Below are 20,451 nucleotides of genomic sequence, written 5' to 3'. Positions count from 1 at the left end.
TTGTCCCTCATGTCACTATACCACACTGGCTTGCCAAGCCCATGCAGGGACGTTGTCCACCTAATCCTCCCCCCACACTGGAAAGCTGAGCAGGGACAGGGGCTTATTCTCTCATTCAGATGTGAGAACTGAGAGTCAGCTGGTTTGGTCAACAGAAATGACTCCCTGTTCACACGGTGGTCCCTTGGAGGCTGACTGCCTCTTCCTGAGTCACCTTCATGCTGGAAAGCAAGAAAACACCTCTTCCACGGTAGACCCTGGGTTCCTTCTGTTTCCTAATTTGTCTTCAGGGCTTTGCTTTAACAGTTGTCTGGCCATACCTCCTGGAAGGACAGCTCCCCTGGCCACTCAGTAGCAGAGCCAGAACTAGGACCCGCCTCTCCTGGATGGAGGCCCGCCCTGTGCTCCTGGTGCCAAGCAGCCTGGCTCTCCGTGCTCCGGCTCTCCTCCTGCTTTCAGAACAGCCCCTGGAAACAGAACAGTACTCAGTAGCACTGAGGGGCTGGCAGTACTGGTTGTGAAGACCTCATGGCACAATCTGTGCTGAGCACACCCCAGATGCCAGGCAGGCAAGGAAAGGAGCTGTCTTCAGATGGCCTCTGAAGCTACTGCTGCGACCCTTTGGGCTGCCTGAGAAGTGGGCTCTGGTACTCCCTGCCCCCCTCTAGCTTCCCGGCAGTGCAGACAGGTCCTCTGGGACAAGGGGGCTGGCTATGTCCCAGACCTTTGCAGGCCATGCACCCCTTCTTTGTGCGGGAGCATCAGCCGGCCACCTGTTGTTCATCTAGCCCTGGTAATCCCTTCTGTACCGTGTCAGCAGTTCAAAAGGGCACTGTTAGTATGTTTTGCCGACTTCAATTAACGTGAGATTTCAGAGGCCCCTCTGATCACATTTCATCTGTCACAAGTCAGGAACAAAACAGACAGATTCCAGTTGAGAGGAGGAAGGAGAAGGAGTTTATTGCAAATAACAACCACCAAACAGTTTGGGCTGGGCCAGCAAAGCGTGTTCTGGGAGCGCCCAGCTGCCTCTGTGCTCCATTTAGCCCACACCTGGACCCTACATCTCCTTCCCACCTGTGTTCCTCCTCGCCCAAAAAAGATGTAAGTGCAATAACTTACTTTAAAAGGCAAGAACGTTTCTTTTAATATTTTGCTATAATGTAGGTACATTGTGGTATAGGCAGTAAAACTTTATGGAACCGACCTCATTTTTTTTTTTACATTTTTCTGGATTTTTACTCTATTTTTTAATATATATTTTTAATAGTTCACCCCAGGCCATTAAGCTAAAGGAGAAGTTGCATTTATACAGGGTTAAAATATCTTACAATGTGAACATTAAGTATCGGTTGAGGTTCACGTACCTTCTAGCACTCAGCTCTCTTTTTTCAACCACTGCACACCCAAACAGATGATTAGACACTGAAAACTGTCCTTCAAAATCAGTAGTATAAGGGCCTAGCACTATGTGTGTGAGTGAAGGGAGAAGAAAGGAGAGGCCGAGGCTGGGTTGTGGAAGCACCTTTGCTCCCTACAGCATCCTGAAAGAAGTGAAGTGGGGTTGATGGGTCTTTGTCACCTTCTGATTTTTTAACTGGAGAGTCACAGACTATTATCCTGGGAGCCAGTTTGCTAACCATCCTCCCCCCGCCAGGCCTGTTCACCTTTGCACCTGACCGTCAGGGCCACGAAACAGACCAGGAACCCCCGCATGTCTTCCTGTTCTCGAAGATGGTCTCCCCACCATCTAGCCCAGAGAGGGGATGATTGCAGAAGCAGGGTATGTGGAGTTTTCATGGAAACGTTCCTCTTGTTGGCCCAGCTGAAATGACAGGAGGCGGCAGGGAGCTGGGTCCAGTGTGGTCATAGCTATGTGTGCTGGGGACCCACCTCACACTTGCTGCACCCACCCCATCACAGTGTCTTTGAGCTAACCTGGCCGCCGTGCTTCCCAAAGCTGGAGGCATGGTAGTGAGTGCTGAGAATCAAGTATAGTTAAAAGAATTCAAGGAAAGTTCTAACAGCCCATGTCCGCCAAGCGCCATTTCAGCCTTGGAGACAAGCCTCTCGGTGTGCCCACCAGAGCCCTCGCTCCCATGCTCCGGGAGCGGTGCTGGCATCTGGAGGGCAGTAGCAGCACCTTAGTGTTGAGCCTTGCCATGCTGAAACCTACGCCCAGCAAGGACTGGAGGCGGTTAGTGTGAGGAGGCTGCCCATCCATCTGCCGGCCACCCATGACTTCATCTTTAAGTTGTCATCTCTGTTGAGATCTTAGGCAGATAACCAAAGGAAATCCTCCTCTTTCTTAGCTTTTTCGCTTAGCAGTGAAACCACGTGGCAGGTAGATGCTTCTCTCCACCTGCCTTCATGAGCTCTAGCTCCAGACGGCCTTGGGCAGCTGCCCCAACTTGCTCAGTCATCCCAGGAGCTGACACGGCAGAGGGTCCCTGTTCTGCAGTGCAGAAAGCCAGGCCCAGCAACCCATCTGGGAAGGGACCAGGCCCCAAGGTTATCTTCTGGAGAACCGAGCTGCTGAGTGTACGCCCATGAGACACTGGGAGCTCCGTGCCGCACTGGCCACCCCCGAGGCCCCAAGGCCCGGCCCTCACACTCTGGGTGGCACATCCCAGGGTCCTCTCTCAGCTTTGTATCAGGGCAAATGCAGGTCAGGGCAGTCACTTCTCCACTCTGGGCCAGGGTCTTCTCTGTTGCGAAGGGATTGGACTAACTAGAGGGTTTCTAAGCTTCCTCCCAACTAGGTGGTCCTGTCATACTTCGTGTGGTTAGGTGGCCCTCGAGGGCTGGGTCAAGCCACAGAGGACAGGATTGGGGTGCGTGGCTACCTTTGGAGAGACGAACAGGAACATTTCACACTGACATGTTTAATCCTAGACACTTCCTGGGTGTGTTGGGACAGGCAGCCATAGCCACAGAGCCTTTTAATAGATGCTTTTTCTTCTCAAGTTTTTGGGTTGAAATTTGCCTGGCTTGGGTCTAGCCCAGCCAGAGAGCAGACACATGGAGGAACTGAGCACCAGGGGCCCCTCCAGAAGAGCCCCTTTAAAGCTCTCACTCTCCCTCCCCGCCCACTCTGGAGCTACCTGGCTCTCCTCCTCTTTGTTCTGATTCTCTCATGGGGAGAAAGACCCGGGGTGAAAGTTCCTTCCTTCCCCATCCTTCCTCAGCCACAAGCATTTCAGAAGAAAACAGGGAAGAAATGGGGGAACTCTTCCCAGCCTTAAGTGCTTCCTTCCCTGGCTAGATTTTGGGGGAGTCGGTTATTCCAGCAAAGCTCAGAACTACAAAAACCTTCCTGAAAGTTACTCCAAGGTCCTCAAATGTTTGAAACAACTTAAAGCCAAGCCTCCAAGAACATTTAATTCAAAGTCAAAGACCCTTTCGCCTCTAAAACATCAATTTTAGAGCTACGGTTCACAAAGAGGTCTGACTCTTATTAAGAGAGGCCACAGCCAGACTCTTCCTCAGCCTGGTTTCCAGAGCAGATGAGAACACCAGGCAGGCGGGAGGCTGTCACCCCAACCTGAGACCCTCACTCCACAATGCCAGGTTTGCCCTCAGCCCAACCCAGGAGGCCGTTCTGTGTCCGTGACCCTGCGCCTCATGGGCCTGGCCTGACTCCATGACAGGAATCTCGGGAGAAGGTAGAAAAGGCAAGCGCTTCAATGCGGGGGTGCTGCCTGCTGGAGGGACCCCTGGGGTCTGACAGGCCTGCCTCAGGACGGTTTCTGTGTAGTCCCAGCTGAGGTGAGGGCTGGGGCCCAGGGCCAGACCCAAGCTGCAGGGTCAGGCAGGCAGGTACGGAGTAAGCCTGGTTTTAGGAGGGCCTCCTGCCACCCTCATCTGCCATAGCAAGCCATGCTGAGGAGCCCAGGCCTGGAGCCCTTCTGCAGGCTGGAGAGAGGGCAGAGAGTCCGGGTTCATAGGGAAGAAATGGAAGGGCAGGCTCTCTAGAGAATGTAGAAAGCTGTGTGGAGAAGAACAGCACCCTCCCCAGTGCCTGGAGGGACACAGAGCCCCCATCTGCTGTGGAAGGCTCTGGGCAGTGAAAACGCTGTGACAGAGATGGCAGGGAGGACAGTCAGTCTGAGGCTCTGGCAGGACCTGGAGGCTGATCATGGCCACACGTCCTCTACCAAAGCCCGCATGCGGCTCTGGACCCTCTGCTGCCTGGCCCCCAGGCCTAGCTTACATGTTCCGAGTTGTGAGTCCTTCCACGCCGGGACACTGCTGAGCAGCGCCAGGGAGCGGCCGCGGTAGGGCAGGGAAGGACAAGCCCCTCCGCATCCTCCTGGAGGGACCCTGACTGCGCTCTGGATGGAGAGCAAAGCTGCCCAGACCTCCCCACTGCACTGGAGGCCAGGCCCGGGCCCTGCCCCACCCAGATGCCTCCCCCTCCCAGGAGCTTTCCTTCTTCTAGCACCATGGGATCCCTAGTGGCATCCGTGTTCCCAGCCTCCCCCAAGTCCGGCTCCTCCCCTACAGTGACCACCTGGAGCCAGGGGCTCTGGGGTGTGAGGGGCTGGCCCACATCTCCCCTGGGGACTGGCATTGCTGGATGGCAGCAGGGGTCCTTGGCTCCAGCTCCTGTCCTCCTCTACCCACTGTCTCCGGGTGTGTCCAGCCCAGAGACAGCCAGCTCCATCAGACTTGTCGCTATTCGTGGGGACGGGGAGGCTGGTGCCTTGGCCCCAGCTGGTCGGCTTCCATGTGCTTCCAGGGAGAGAAAGCTGGGAGGGCAGGAGGCCGTCTCTGCAGGGCAGCCTGTTCTTCAGACACACAGTCCCCGGCCTGGTGACCGGGGGACCCCACAGGGAGGGAGAGGATGGACAACACTAGGCGGGTGAGGCTGCTGGGTCTGCATGGAAATCTAGCTTTGACTCATGGTCAACTAGGCAGGGCGGAGGAGCGGGAGGGAGAAAGCGCCTTCAGCTTATCGTGGATGCGAAGCTGAGAAACGTGGCCACCTGGCTCTCTCTACTGCCTGTGGCCGGGAGCAGGGGTCAGGGCCTCAGTGCCAGGGAGGGGCAGGGGCCTGCTGCCCCCTCCCTCCCAGCAGTCCACCGGGCCTCAGACTTGGGGCGGTTGAAAGTGCTGAGGGTTAGGCCCCTGGCCCAGGCCAGGTTCCTAAGAGGAAAGTCGAGTGGGAGGCTGGGGGCCTGGAAGGCATGGGCGTGGCCCGTGGTGTCCCGAGGTGGGGACGGGGCGGGGGTGCCCTGTCATGTGGCCCAGGAGATGGCCGCACTGTGCTCCTTGGCCTTCATGCGGAGGGCCGCGATGCTCGAGGTCTTGCGGTCCGGCTCGCCATTGAGCTCGTAGCCATTGAGGCCTGGGCTGAGGCCGGCTGCTCCAAACAGGCTGCCCATGTGCGTCTGGCCCACGTGACTGCCAGCCCCAGACACACTCAGGAAGTCGGTGACGCTGCTGGCCCCAGAGCCAGGGGGGTGGGCATGAGGGGACATGCAGGCAGGCACTGGGTCGCAGGGGACCACACAGGCCGGCACGGGCGAGGCAGCCCCGTTGTTGCCGATCCAGGACGGGTTCTGAATCTGGGAGAGGAAGGGAGAGATGTCACCAGCCAGCGGGGGGCTCGCCCCTTCTCCAGAGCACCTCCTCGCTCACTGACCATCCTTCCCATGAAGCCCCTCTTAAGTGTTCTTGATGGACATCCAGATTCCCCTGCGGCCGTGGGTTTTACATGCTGGCATCTCTGTTCCCAGGGCCAGGCTAGCAGCGGAGGGAAATGCAATTCTAAGGAGTGACCTCAGACTTCATCAAGGGTCCAGTGGAAGGGTGGCCGCTCAATCCCCCAGCTGGCTTCCTAATTTGAGACTCAGCTGCGGACTTGGCCTCTCTGTCTGTGGATGGCAGCTGTGTCTCATTCACCTCCAGCTCATCCATAGGCACCTGAGCACGGTGAGCAGCCCTCAACTCAAAGAGCTTTGGGATCGAAGGTTCCTTTGGGCTCCCACCAGTAGCAGAGAAGGGGAGGGCTTGGGTAAGGTGGGTAGCAAGGGCCTAAACCTTCCAGAAGCCAAGAGTCCGTGGCTGAGGTTCTAGGGACTGAACTAGGAGGCTTTAAAACTAACTCAGGACAGGAGGGGCTGCCTCAGGAGTGGACAGCCAGAGCCAAGGCCTGACCTCCCATGCCAAGGGGGTGAGGGCATGAGCAGGGGTGAGCTGGCCATCTTATCCTCCATCGGTGCCACTGGCTTCCCTTCCCTCCCCAACTTTCACCTGGGGCTCCCATCATCCTCTGCCTTCTAAGCACGTATAAGGAGGTAGACTTGGAGCATGGAAGACCCAGGAGCCTCTCAGCTTATGCAACTGGGATTCTTGTAGCCTCAGGTGGGCTTCTGCCGGCCTGCCCTCCCACGTGTGTCTGGAGTACACTCAAGGGAGGCATTTTAAAGCAGGGAGAAGGAGCTCAGCCCTAATCCTAGAAGGAACTGCATTTCTCCCCGAGGTGCAGGGGAAGGGGGACTGGTTGGGCTCGTGCCACCGGCTCTCGGAAGAGGTCTGGGCGTGCACTCTGTGCTGCTGTGAGTGAGGCTGGGGTGGGGTGGTGAGCAGGGCCCTGCGTTGGTTTCTCCCTCCAGCTGTGCGCTCAGGCAACAAAGCTCAAAGCCAAGGAGGGAGCTGGAGTTCCATCCTGGAGGACAGAGGGAGGCTGAGTTTAGGGAGGGAGAGGGGAGAAAGAGAATGGAAGAACAGTGCGAGCTGATGCCGATGGCGCTGTGTGAGACACCCCATATTCCTCAGCCTCACCTCTAGGCCTGCGCCCTGCCCCCATGTCCCATGAATCCAGAGTTGGGGGAAAGGGTATGCAGGGCTGGTCTGGGTGGAGAGCCCAGAGACCATTTGCTATCACAGAACCAGGTCAGGGAACAGTACAGGAGGCAGGGGTGCCCATGCTACAGGCTGGCTCCTGGGTGGGCCAGGCTTGGAGCTGAGGCAGAGGCCATGCCAGCATGAGGCCTGGGCAGGGAGGGCACAGCCACTTCTGCTGGGCAGGCTGAGGTGTGTCGGGAGTGGACTTGGACTTGGCTAGAAATAGTCTCTCCAAGCATCCCAGGTGCCTGATGCGACTCAGTACTTCTTGTCCCTTGCATCTCACTGAGGACTCGAAGGACACCAGGGGACTGGCTGACAGATAACCCAGGAAAATGCTCTGGGGCGGGAGGGGAGGACACAGCCCTAGAAGCCGAGCACAGGCACACAAGCTTCTTGAAACTGTTCCATCCACAAAATCCTTTTGCACAATTGAATTTAGACCTTACATCTGTCTTTCAACAGTGCTGGGCAGACGCTTTCACCATGTCCAAGGTACAGGTGAAGAAACGGAGGCTCAGAGACTTGAGACTTGCCTGAAGTGAGAAGGACCTGGAGCTGGGGAGACAACCTAAGTTCCCGGACTCAGGATTCCAGGCTCATTCCAACTTGGCCACGAGTCCTCGGGATTTCAGAGCGCGCTTTCTGAAGAGACGCTCCGAGCGGTATCTGATGGCCTGGATGGCCTTCTGCCTGCCTGGGTTCTGATACCCACAGCAAAAGTGGCCAAGGCTAGTGGAGGAAAGAGCCGCTCTCACTGCCCCAACCTTCCTTTCCCTAAAGCTCAGCCAAGCCTGGTTCAATGACTAGCTGGACAGAGTAACCCTGGGTCTCCCATATTCTGGTATGAATAGGCACACCCCTGGACTGAGACGGAAGGACAGCCTGGAGCCGTAAGTCATCTTGAGGGACCTGGGCTCTCCTCCAACAGGCTCATTCTCAGAGCACCAGGGGCTGGGGATCCAAGGAGACAGCTCAGGGCAGGACTTACCTGGGCGTAGTTCTCCGCTCGGGTGAGGAGGGGCAGCTCATAGGCCGTGGAGAAGTGGGTTCGAACCTGCTGCATCTGCCCAAAACGCTCCCGCTTCCTCCACTTGGCCCTGCGGTTCTGGAACCAGACCTACAGGGCAAAGAAGCCATTGTCACCATTGTCACCAGGGCGAGACGCTGGCCTGGAGACCTCACCTTCAGGCAGTGCAAACTGTTCCCTTGACCACCCCCCCATCAGTTGCAGTGCATTCGGGAAGCGGGGGTGCCACACATAAATGTCAGCCTTCGTCTTTGTCCTCGAGCTGACAATCTAGGATCATCCACTCTGAGTTGGGAAGGTATGTTACCCCCACTAGCCGTGGGCATGATCTTGAGATCTTTATTTTTCTAAGCTTCAGAACCTAGAGCAGGCAAGTGTCACCACTCATGAAACAAGTCACTGGTCATCTTAGCAGTCATCCAACCCACTGTGGGTTACAGAGTCCTGCGGAGAAGCTCATAAAAGCTTCAAACGCTCCTCCAGACGTGTTCTCCTAGACAATCACACACAGTTTTGCCCCAGTTTTCCAAAAGGCTCATGGATCTCTGAGGCCTATTGGTCCAGATGCCTTCCTCCCTGCATCCTGTCTGCAGTCTTCACTTTGGAAACGGTCTCCCAGCTCAGAACTGCCCTGTGTTAAAGGGAATGAGGCCCCATGAGAGAACAGGAACTCTGCTGGGCAATAGAGGCAGTCAGGGAAGGCTTCCTGGAGGAAGGACAGGAGCTGGGCATTGAATGGTTGGCTGAAAGGAGGAAAGTCAAAGCCTGGGTTTAGAAACAGCAAGGCATTTCCAAAAACCTAAAGAGGTCAATTTGAAGGAAGTGGTGGAAGAGAAAGAAACAGAGTCTGATCGCAGAGGGCCTTGAATGCCGAGTGAAGGGGTTGGTCCTTGGTGCCGTCCGCAGAGGCAGTTGCCACAAAATCTTGTGTGGAAGAGTGGCCTGGTGCTGAAAGGAAGCAGAGGCCCGCCCATCACTGAGCACGAGTGGATGGGATGTTGGTCTGACTGGGAGGCTGACTAGGCAGGGAGGTCTCTGAGTCAGCCGTGAGCACTGGGGTCCTTGGTGGTGGGGAGTGTTGGGTCCTATTCCTTCGCATGAGCATTTCTGGAAGGCTGAGAACTTTCCGGAGGCTCAAGAGCAAGAGCTGCTCTACCCCTGGCCCATGGATTAGGATCTGGAGAAGGAGCAGTGGGGACAGGATGGGTGAGAGAGGGAGAGCAAGGAGGGCCAGAAATGGCTTCGGGGCTGATTCAGAGATGGACCATGGTGCTCCTCAGAGGGAGGTCTCTGCCAGCTTGATGTGCACCTGCCTGCTGGCTTTGCAGACTCAGATGCAAGTAGGCACACCTCAGACAGCATGCTGCAGGTGGGGAGAACAGAGCCATGACAACAGCCTCGGCTGCAGAGCCATAAGGAGTCTTGCCAGGCTCCTCCAGGCCTAGGTATCAAGAAAGCCAACCTTCCTGAGGTCCAGTCCCTGCTCTCCAGGTGGAAACCCTTCTCCATCCATCACAATCAGTGCGGCTGCTGAGCTAAACATAGGAGTCAGCTCTCAATATTCCTCTGCCTCAGAGCCTTTGAGCTTCCTAGCAACCACTGCAAGGAGGGGAGAAGGAGGTGTGGACCTCCTCCCCGCAGACGCTGCCTGGCATCTTTGGGCATCCAGTGTAGCTAGCCAATGGACGGGCTCATGGAAGTACTGGCATTACCAAGGGGCTCAGTTTCTGCATGGCAAATGGTGCCTCACAGCCGCAGCAGGGGAAATAGATGAGAAATGCAGTCCAAGAATTTGTAGAGTATTTCCCATTTGTTTATTTACAGCTCCTGACCTTTCTCACTGTCTTTTGCTAGAGGAAAGAGGTCAAGGAAGCGGGGAACATGTCTCATGTTACTGTGAGGAGGGTGGGGGTGAGCGAGGTGCAGGGGGGCACATGAGTATGTTCCTCCACTCCTGCACAACTTGCTTTCCCCTTCCTCATCCCAAGCATATGTGTGTGTGCCCAAGTGGACCCACTAGTGTGCCTGCGTGCACGTGCATGTGGGCACACACATTGTCTGGGGAGGAGAAGCCTCTGCCCTAGAGACGGACCCTCTCCAGAGCCTGGGGTCTCAGCCCCTGCCCTGGAGCCTCCCAGGGCCCCTTTTCCTCCAGGGATTCCTAAGATCCAGGCCCTGGCCGCCCACTGGGAGCCAAGGGCAGATGGGGTCTCCTCTCCGCGCTGCTGAAACGGGATCCCCCTTTATCAGTGGCCTGGGATGGGAGACTGGGGCCAGGATGAGAGAATGAATCAGAGGAGCTTGTTTTCATTTCATGTTTAATTTCCTGCAGGCTTAGCTCCGTCTTTCCGCTCCTTCCTCAGCCTCCCAGGGTTTTCTGTGGGGGAAGCTGGGGGAGGGGAGAAGCCACTGGAGGTGCGGAGAGAGAGGGCTTCTCTTTTTCTTTCTGTCACTGTGACTGCTGGGGTTCCCCTTGTGTCTCTGTAGGTTTCAGGTCCCCATGGTGGGACTGTGGAAGTAGGAGATGTCTCTGCAGGCTCTGGAACAGGGCATCCAGGGATGGGTGGAGGGGGACCCCGAGGGAGGAAGGAGGTGGCCAGAGCCTGGCAAAGGGGTCTAGAGGGGAGGGAGGAGCCGTATGGGGGAGTGGAATGTGGGACTCCAGCTCGCTGGAGCTGAGTGTGAGGGAGGAGGAGATGCGGGTTATCTGGGGAAGACAGATGAGCAGGCGGGGGAGAGGCCGGTAGAGCCAGCATCGTCTTTGGAACAGGAGTGGAAAAGGGTCAGGCTGAGGGATTTATTTGAGAGCTGAAGATGGAGATGGTGAGAGTCAGGCCAGCAGCTGGTGGGAGCAGGGCTGCCCACCTCCTTCCTCCTTCCTCCTCCTCCTCACGTTCCTTTGTCCTGGGGCCTTACTCTGGGCTCCCAACTCTGGCTTTTCTGCCCAGATCCCAACATAAGCTAGGTGAGCCTGGCCGGTCCTCAATATCCTCCCCCATAAATTGAGGCAGCAGGGGTATCCCCCAGCCCCTTCTGTGCTCACATCTGCATGTCCTGAGGCTTGGAGTGTCCTTCCATTTCTGACCCCTGACACCCCAGGCTCTCTGAGAGCTCCCTTCCAGATGCCACACCAGCCCCCAGGTCCGCGTCTGTGCCTCCAGGCTCTGCGCCTCAGTCCCGTCTCCACCGTGCAGCCCCGGAGGGCAGCCAAGCACCAGGTCCCCGCTGTCCTCCCCATCTGAATGTCACACCCCAGGACCACCCCGGCCTGGGCCCACTCAGCACAGGCCTCTCCCAAAGACCGGGCTGTGCAAGGAACTGACTGTCTTGGCGGAGGCCTCACTAACCGCAGCCCATCTGGGGCCAGGGCGGGGTGGCCCAGGGCGGGGAGGCCTCTGTCTTATTGTCTTCAGACACCAGCTGCAGAGATTGGAATCCCAGACAGCAGAGACAGGCCCCTGCAGCCCCCTGGAGCAGGGCCAAACCCCAGGCTTCTTCCCAGGAAAAGTCCATCTTGGGGCCCCCATTTCCCCCTCCCTGTCCCCACCACCACTCTGCGCCAGGCACCTGGCTTGCCACCAGCTGAGCATGGCCCTGAACAAGCACAGCAGAGGCAGGCGGGGGTTCCATCGCCACCCCCTGAACCCCCCCGGGACACTGCCAGGCTTAGGGCTAACCCAGAGGTCTGACGCACATGAAGATCCCACCCACCCTGCTGCCTTTATACAAAGAAAAGCCTCTGAACAATCTGGCATGTGTCCTGGCACAGCAAACTGAAGTCAGAGAAGCACTAGACTGTGACTCGGGAGTTCTAGATTCCAGTCTCAGTGCTGCTACTCAGTCGCTGCTGTTAACTTCAGGTTATGCCTTCCCGCCTCTGAGCCTCTTTTTTCTCGTCTATCAAATGGAAAGATGGGGTGATCATTTCCAGCACTACCATTCTATAATTCTATGGCCCTCCCACTAGATGATAAGGTAGGCAACACATCAGAGTTTCCATTTCTGCCTTGGCTGCCAGGAAGCTCCAAGTTGAAGTTTGTGTTCAATGGCAACTATGAACCTTAGCCTCAATTTTATTTTACCACATCACCTCTGCATTTCATGCCATCGTTCTTGTTTTTAGATTGAAATAATAAATCTTTAATTGTAAGCTACCTCTACTCCATTTTGGAAGTTGGTGTGTGTGTGTGTGTATGTGTATGTGTGTGTACGTGCACACACACACATGTGCATGTGTGCAGAGAACACTGTTTTAGTTGTGGTGACTGAAAAATGCTCTGTGTGCCTTCATTTTCATGATTTGTACTCAAAGCGTCATTCTTCTTTCAGTACTCAATGAATTCTACTCCTGGGCACTCCCATATGTTTGTTAGGAAGCACGCATGCAACCCACATATGCAAACACAAATGTACACACATACTGTGCAGAAAATGGACTGGTTTATCCCACACCAACATAGCATCTACAGGGCTTTCCTATAACCAGCCACGTTCCTTTCCCTACCTACACCTGTGGTCCTCCCCAATCCATTTGCTGGAACTCAAGCTAGATGCTGGGATACCTGTCCAAAATCAGGCATGTAAAGCCATGTGAGTGGCTGGTTGTCCAAACTCAAATGAGATCTGGGGGTGTGTGAGGGCTTCTGGATTCACAGGAAAGCCCCGGCTGCCCTGCCGTCCTTCCTCAAACATTCATTAGGACCTGGAGGGAAATAAAATGGCAGCCTTGCTGGATGCGGTGGCTCACACCTGTAATCCCAGCACTTTGGGAGGCTGAGGTAGGCGGATCATCTGAGGTCAGGAGTTCAAGACCGGTCTGGCCAATATGGTGAAACCCCTTCTCTACTAAAAATACAAAAATTAGCCAGGTGTGGTGGTGTGCACCTGTAATCCAGCTACTCGGGAGGCTGAGGCAGGAGAATCGCTTGAACCCTAGAGGCAGTGGTTGCAGTGAGCCAAGATCGCGCCACTGCACTCCAGCCTGGGTAACAGAGCAAGACTGTCTCAAAAGAAAAAAAAAGTGGCAGCCTGGACTGGGTGTGGTGGCTCATGTCTATAATCCCAGCACTTTGGGAGACCAAAGTGGGTGGATCACTTGAGGTCATGAGTTCAAGACCAGCCTGGCCAACATGGTGAAAACCTGTCTCTACCAAAAAATACAAAAAAGATTAGTGGATGTGATGGCACACGCTTGTAGTCCCAGCTACTTGGGAGGCTGAGACATGAGAATCCCTTGAATTTAGGAGGCAGACTGTAGTGAGCCAAGATCACATCATTGCACTCCAACCTGGGTGACACAGTGAGACCCTGTCTCAAAAATTAAATTAAATTAAATTAAAAAATGGCAGCCTGCCTTTAGGGAACTCTCAACCATGCAACTCTTCAGCATCACTTCCAGTAGCTGCGGTTTCTGAACAGCTATATTTTTACTGATAACCACTAATACTTTTCCACATTAGCGATTTTGGAAAAAAAGTTTGTGGACTCTTATTAGAGATGTCTCTGCTTTCTTAAACAGAACGTGGTTGTAACTGATGAAACTTTTACTGATGCCTTTGAACCATGCTGCTGAAGATTCTCTCTTATTTTTTAAGATGAAATCTCGCTCTGTAGCTCAGGCTGGAATGCAGTGTTATGATCTCAGCACACTGAAAACTCCGCCTCCCAGGTCCCAGTTCAAGCAATTCTCCTGCCTCAGCCTCCCGAGTAGCTGGGATTACAGGCACGCACCACCATGTCCAGCTAATTTTTGTATTTTTAGTAGAGACGGGGTTTCACCATGTTGGCCAGGCTGGTCTTGAACTCTTGACCTCCTGATCCACCTGTCTCGGCCTCCCAAAGTGCTGGGATTACAGGTGTGAGGCACCATGCCCGGCCTAAAGATTCTTTAGTGACTTAATGCAACAGAGTACCTGGGGCCTGCTGAGGATTGCAGGATGGGAGGAATCTCTGTTCTAACATTGAAGGCCCCAGCCCACTGAGCAGCATGGTGCTGTGCTGATTTTAAAAAAAGATTTCTCTTTGTTCTCAAGCTGTTGGCTTCTCTAGCCCACTGGAGAGGGAAAAACTGCTATGTGACAACACTCTATTTGCTATGTCCAACATGCTTTGGGTTGGAAAAGCAGACTGGGTATGACATTTATTTTGTGCTAAGTTGAAACTTAAACTTAGTGTGTGAGTTTTGTCACCTGTATTTTGGCTACTCATGGGTCTTTTCTTTCTTTCTGATCCTTTCTTTGCTGTGAGTTCCTTCAGGTAGGGGAGACACAGCTCTCTGAACAAAGGTTGATTGATCCACGGATATTTATTTTTTAGCCTCGATGCTTTGTGTTCGGCCTTCTCTAACTGGAGGGAATACAGTGATGAACAATCAGTGCTTGATCTCAAGGAAATCACAGTCTAGTGAGAGGGGACAAACAGTAAAATAACTTAAGCCAGTCAAAAATCCTATAAAAAAGACAAAACAGGATTTGGGCACAGTGGCTCACGTCTGTAATCCCAGCACTATGGGAGGCTGAGGTGAGGGATTACTTGGGGCCAAGAGTTTGAGACCAACATGGGCAACATAGCAAGACCTCATCTTTACAAAAAAAATAAAAAACGTAGTCCAGGCATGGCAGTGTGTGCCTGTGGTCCCAGCTACTCAGGAAGCTGAGGATCCCTTGAGCCACAAAGTTAAGGCTACAGTGAGCCATGATCACACCACTGTAGCACTCCAGGCTGGGTGAGAGAGAGAGAGACCCACTTTAAAAAATAAGCAAAAATACCCAAAAGATAAAATGGGGCCAAGCATGGTGGCTCATGCCTATAATTCTAGCACTTTGGGAGGCTGAAGTGGGAGAATCACTTTAGCCTAAGAGTTTGAGGCTGCAGTGAGCTATAATCGTTCCACTGCACTCCAGCCTGGGTGACAGAATGAGACCATGTCTCTAAAAAGAAGACATAAATATAAATTAAAAAAAAATTTTTAAGAAGATAGGACAGTGTAGCAGGTGAGCTGATTTGGTTGTGTTGTGTTGTGTTGAGTTCTAATGGGTTGTGTTGAGTTGGATAGAGTGTGTCAGGTTCCATTGTGTTCTGCTGTGTTAAGTTGAGTTCTGTTGGATTATGTTATGTTGAGTTGTGTTGTGTTGGAATGAGTTCAGTTGGGTTGAGTGTGTTGAGTTCCATTGTGTTGTGTTGCACTGAGTTGGGTTGAGTGTGTTAGGTTCCATTTTGTTGTGTTGTGTTGAGTTCTGTTCGACTGTGTTACACTGGGTTGTGTTGTGTTGGAATGGGTTGAGTTGGGTTGAGTGTGTTGAGCTCCATTGTGTCGTATTGGGTTGAGTTGAGTTCTATTGGGTTGTGTTCTGTTGGGTTGCACCAAGTTGGGTTCAGTGCATTGGATTCCATTTTGTTGTTTTGTTGGGTGGAGTTCTGTCAGATTGTGTTATATTGTATCATGTTGTGTTGGAAAGGGTTGACTGGGTTGGGTTGTGCTGAGTTGGGTTGAGTGTGTTGAGTTCCATTGCGTTGTGTTGTGTTGAGTTGAGTTCTGTTGGGTTGTATTGGGTTGGGTTGCATTGGGTTGGGTTGCACTGAGTTGGGTTGAGTGTGTTGAGTTCCATTGCATTGTGTTGTGTTGAGTTGAGTTCTGTTGGGTCGTGTTGGGTTGGGTTGCACTGAGTTGGGTTGAGTGTGTTGAGTTCCATTGCGTTGTGTTGTGTTGAGTTGAGTTCTGTTGGGTTGTGTTGGGTTGGGTTGCACTGAGTTGGGTTGAGTGTGTTGAGTTCTATTGTGTTGAGTTGAGTTCTGTTGGGTCGTGTTGGGTTGGGTTGCACTGAGTTGGGTTGAGTGTGTTGAGTTCCATTGTGTTGTGTTGAGTTCTGTTGGGTTGTGTTGGGTTGGGTTGCACCGAGTTGGGTTGAGTGTGTTGAGTTCCATTGCATTGTGTTGTGTTGAGTTGAGTTCTGTTGGGTTGTGTTGGGTTGGGTTGCACTGAGTTGGATTGAGTGTGTTGAGTTCTATTGCATTGTGTTGTGTTGAGTTCTGTTGTGTTGTGTTGGGTTGGGTTGCACTGAGTTGGGTTGAGTGTGTTGAGTTCCATTGTGTTGTGTTGAGTTCTGTTGGGTTGTGTTGGGTTGGGTTGCACCGAGTTGGGTTGAGTGTGTTGAGTTCCATTGCATTGTGTTGTGTTGAGTTGAGTTCTGTTGTGTTGTGTTGGGTTGGGTTGCACCGAGTTGGGTTGAGTGTGTTGAGTTCCATTGCATTGTGTTGTGTTGAGTTGAGTTCTGTTGTGTTGTGTTGGGTTGGGTTGCACTGAGTTGGGTTGAGTGTGCCAGGTTCCACTGTATTTATTGGGTTGGGTGTTTTGGTTGTTGGCTGGTAGTAGAGGGGTTACTGATTTAGCCATGGTGGTCAGGAAGACTCAGAGGAGGAATGTTGAGCTGAGACCTGAAAAATGGAGGAGGAGGCAGCTATCTCAGCAGAAAGAAGAGCTAAACTGTTTTCTGTTTCTGCCCGCTGGGATGCTGTAGATGTCGTCTTCATGTTTGTCCTTTTTCCTAAGAGATAACCCTTCCAAAGCAGGGACCAGTAACTCTTCTCTGTGTGAAAAAGCCAGGACTCACACTGTGTAAAGCCCAGGAACAGCCAGCAGCAGCCTTCCTGCCCCTCCACTGGGGGCCCTCCTTCCTTTGCCCCTCCTACAGTACAGAAGCCCAATATTAAAGAGGACAAAAGCAGAGCTGCTCTTGTTGGAATGGGGGGGACATGAGGGGCAGTCTAGAAGCCTCTACCATCGGGTTCTCAATGAACTGAGGTAAGGAAAGCCATGGTGTGGTTGGTGGGCCATCAGGACACCCCAGCTGCAGTCAAGAGCCCAGAGGCAGGCTCTGCTCTGCCGGCCTCACTCCCAGGTGGTCCTCACTGACCTGCACGCGGGCCTCGGTGAGGTCTGTTCTCATGGCCAGCTGTTCCCGCGCATACACGTCTGGGTAGTGGGTCTTCTGGAAGACCTTCTCCAGCTCCTCCAGCTGGTAGCTGGTGAAGGTGGTGCGGTTCCGTCGCTTCTTGCCCTTGTTGTTCTCTGAGTCGGCCTTCTCCAGTGGGCTGGGGAGGTCTGAACTGGCCCGGTCCTGGGGCCCCTTCACCCCAGCCTCCTTGACACTCAGGTAGCTGCTGTCCATCCCCACGGTGTCAGAGTCGGGGGGTAACTCTGGCTCACCCAGGGAGCTCTCTTTAGCTGAGGGAGGAGGAAACAAAGTCAGAAACCAATGGTTGAACCAATGGGGTATGGGGGGGCACTCGGGTAGCCACCCCCTGCCTTTTTCCTCTTAGAGGCTCATTGGATGCAAGGTCAGGGGACTTGGCTTCTAATTCTGGCTTGCCATTAACATGCTGTGTGACCTTGGGCAAATCTCTTCCCCTCTCTGAGCCTCTTTGCCATCATCTTAGACTGGGTCCCTTCTAGCACCAACGTGATGTGAACCTAAGTCAGCCAGTCTGACCTCTGTGGGCTTTATTCCCCACCTCACTGACCCTGAGCTCCTCTCTCTAGAGGGATTCCCTATGTCAGGACTTTTCTGGGCCTGAGAATGCTGACGACAGTGCCATGGCCTCCCTGGATGGAAGGGAAACTCATTCAGCAGCCATGTCTGGCCCAGTGGAACTTGGGGTGAGGAGGACCCAGCATTGAGACAGACTGGAGTGCCACACCTTTCCCGGCCTAGTCACGCTGGGGGTTCAGCAGGAGCTGTGGAGACTCTCTCACAAGAGTCCAGTGCTGAGGGGTCAACACCTCCTTGCCTGCCACCCCACCCTGCACACTGCTGTCACCTACTGTTCAAGAGAAGGGTCTTTCTTCCTTGAGGGTGCATGGGATTGAGGCATGGGCCACATTTCCTGTTACAAGCAGCACCCGCCCACTGTTTACTGAGGCTGCCCAGATACCTTCATCCCCAGCATGCTAATCCCGGGCCTGGGTGGGTGTACACGAGCATGGCTCCCAGTCTGGGCCCGCAGCCACTGTGCCTGACAGATGGAACCCCACTGGCCCATTCCTAGGAGCTCAGGACTTCAAGGATGCATCAACCCATGCAGGTCAAGGAAGAGGAGGTGGAGGCTGGGGTGGGAAAGTGAGGCGGGAAGCCACTTTACCCTCAAACAGCCTGGTGAACTTCCTGGCAGAGGGTTTAGGGCAGCAGTCCTCAGCCTTTTCGGCAGCAGGAACTGGTTTCGTGGAAGAGAATCTTTTCCATGGATGGAGGGTGTGCTGGGAGAGAATGATTTGGGGATGAAACTGTACCACCTCAAATCATCAGGCACCAGATTCTCACAAGGAGCATGCAACCTAGATCGCTCGCATGCATGGTGCACAGTAGGATTCATGCTCCTATGAGAATCTAATGCTGCTGCTGATCTGACAGGAGGCGGGACTTGGGGTCATGCGCGCTCACCTGCCATTCACCTCCTGCTGTGCGGCCAGGTTACTAACAGGCCATGGGCCAGAACTGGTCCACAGCCTGGGGGTTAAGGACCCCTGGTTGAAGGCATGGACCCTTTTTTTTTTGAGATGGAGTCTTGCTCTGTTGCCCAGGCTGGAGTGCAGTGGTACAATCTCGGCTCATTGCAACCTCCACCTCCCAGGTTCAAATAATTCTGCCTCACCCTCCTGAACAGCTGAGACTACAGGTGTGCACCACCATGCCCAGCTAATTTTTTATATTTTTAGTAGAGATAAGTTTTCACCATATTGGCCAGGCTGGTCTCGAACTCCTGACCTCATGATCCACCAGCCTTGGCCTCCCAAAGCGCTGGGATTACAGGCATGAGCCACAGCACCTGGCCAAGGGCATGGACTCTTTAGCCCTGCTATGAATCTTATGGCCATGACTCTCCAGCTCTGTGCTCAGGAGAGCTTACCTAACTTCTAAGTGCCTCAGTTTCCCCCTCTATAAAATGGAGATGAAGATACTTACAGGATCTTCCTCATAGGGTAGCTGTGGGAAATAAAGAAGCTAGCTATGTAATTTTGCCATTATTGATATTCACATTTCTTGTGTGGACTTGCAGACCCACAGGCCCCATGAGCATTAGAGGACTCTGACCCTGGAGAAGTCCTCCAAGCATTCAGGCCCTTGGGCACAGGAGCATGTGCAGAGTGTGCACAGACGCCAAGGGAAGGGCAGCCAACTGGGTGTCTGCCGACATGGGTGTGAGCTCCTCGAGAACCGCATTCCTTGTCTGTAACTTGGGGAAAAGGAACTGTATTGAGTGAAAGAACAGACACAATAAGACGTGTGGGGAGCATGTGACACGACCTTTCACACGCACAAGCTTTGATCATCACAACAAGCATGTGTGGTAGGTGTGAGCATCAACCACTCTGACCCTCGGTTTCTTTTTCTGTAAATATGTCCAAGCGATGGGCACTAACCATCAGAACGATGCTTCTAGTCCAGGTCTTCTGATTCCAACCAGACCCTGAGGGATGAGGCTTCAGACTCAGTCTCATCCCTGGCTTTCTGTGCACATTGAGGAAGCTGAGAGGGACATTTGGCCTGTGAGGCTGCTCCTGAGGGCCGGCTACTGGCTGTGCAGACACCATGGGGGTGCCGGACAGGTCCAGCGGCATCATGCGTGACACCCGAGTGAGCCCAGGCACATGCAGACAGCCACAGCTTCAGTGACAGCATTATGCACACTGCAGCTGGCAGTGGGACCAAGAGCTTTCAGCAAAGATATTTATCTTCCTGGCAGACAAACACATTTTATGTTTTGAATTTGTTTTTTTTTTTTAAAGAAATCCCACCCAACCTCACCAAAAATAACCATCCCTGTTTTGCAACTTCCTGGAAGCCAGATGAAGGGCTGAGGGAGGTGAGCACTGAGCCCTGAGCCCTGATCCCCAGGCCCCATCTCACAGGCCCACGGACCCTCGCTAGGGGTTGGGGCCACCCTGCACAGCAATGGGAGCTCCATGTTACAGAAAGTGGGAGTTGGTACGGACCAGCTTGAACTCCTAGTTTTAACTGGGGGGAAAGTGAGGCCAGAGAGAGGAGGGAACATATCCCAATTCCGGACAGAGCACAGGCTCTCAGCTCTTGATCTGCCTTCTACTCCCTCCCCCAGGGTCCTAGACTCTGTTCCCAGGGAGAGAGGTAGTGGCAGAAGGAACCCAGGGCCTCACATGACCAAGGCATCCTGCTCCATCCATCTGGTGGGGAGAAGGATCATCCTGCTCTGTCCATCTGGTAGGGAGTGAGGATGCGCCTGGAGGCAGCCTCTCTGCACTGAGCCGGCTCTTGGGCGGAAGGTCCAGTCTTCAGGGTGACAAGTCAGGGTCCAGTTTTGTCCACCTCCAGCTGCCCACTGAGACCAAGTGTGCAGGCAGAGATAGAGGCAACACAGGGCATGCGAAGACCACCAGCCCAAGAGCTGGGAGCCCTGTCCTTGGCCTTCCCAGGACTTCAGGTGACCCATTTTATCTCTGGAGTCTCACCTACAAATAGGGACAGCGGGGTGGTTGAGGATCCCTCCTCCCTTGCTCACCAGCAGCAGGGACTGTCCCTGAGGACTTGGCGGGGAGA

The 20,451-nt window shown here is 53.9% G+C and overlaps 1 protein-coding gene across 1 annotated transcript in view; it reads right to left on the bottom strand.

The window, feature by feature from the left end:
- Nucleotides 1-5,240: 5,240 nt before the first annotated feature.
- Nucleotides 5,241-20,451, bottom strand: part of ALX4 (ALX homeobox 4) — a 45,745-nt gene continuing 30,534 nt past the window's right edge. The window contains exons 2-4 of the mRNA XM_012452411.1: nucleotides 16,795-17,105; nucleotides 7,844-7,972; nucleotides 5,241-5,570 (exon numbers count right to left, since the gene is read on the bottom strand). Coding sequence (XP_012307834.1) covers nucleotides 5,241-5,570; nucleotides 7,844-7,972; nucleotides 16,795-17,105 — 770 coding nt within the window. The remainder of the gene's footprint in view (nucleotides 5,571-7,843; nucleotides 7,973-16,794; nucleotides 17,106-20,451) is intronic.

This window comes from Aotus nancymaae, unplaced genomic scaffold (genome assembly GCF_030222135.1).
Source record: "Aotus nancymaae isolate 86718 unplaced genomic scaffold, 86718_ANA_hifiasm-v0.15.2.pri h1tg000059l, whole genome shotgun sequence".
NCBI lineage: Eukaryota > Metazoa > Chordata > Mammalia > Primates > Aotidae > Aotus > Aotus nancymaae.
This window is presented reverse-complemented; position numbering and strand designations above follow the sequence as displayed.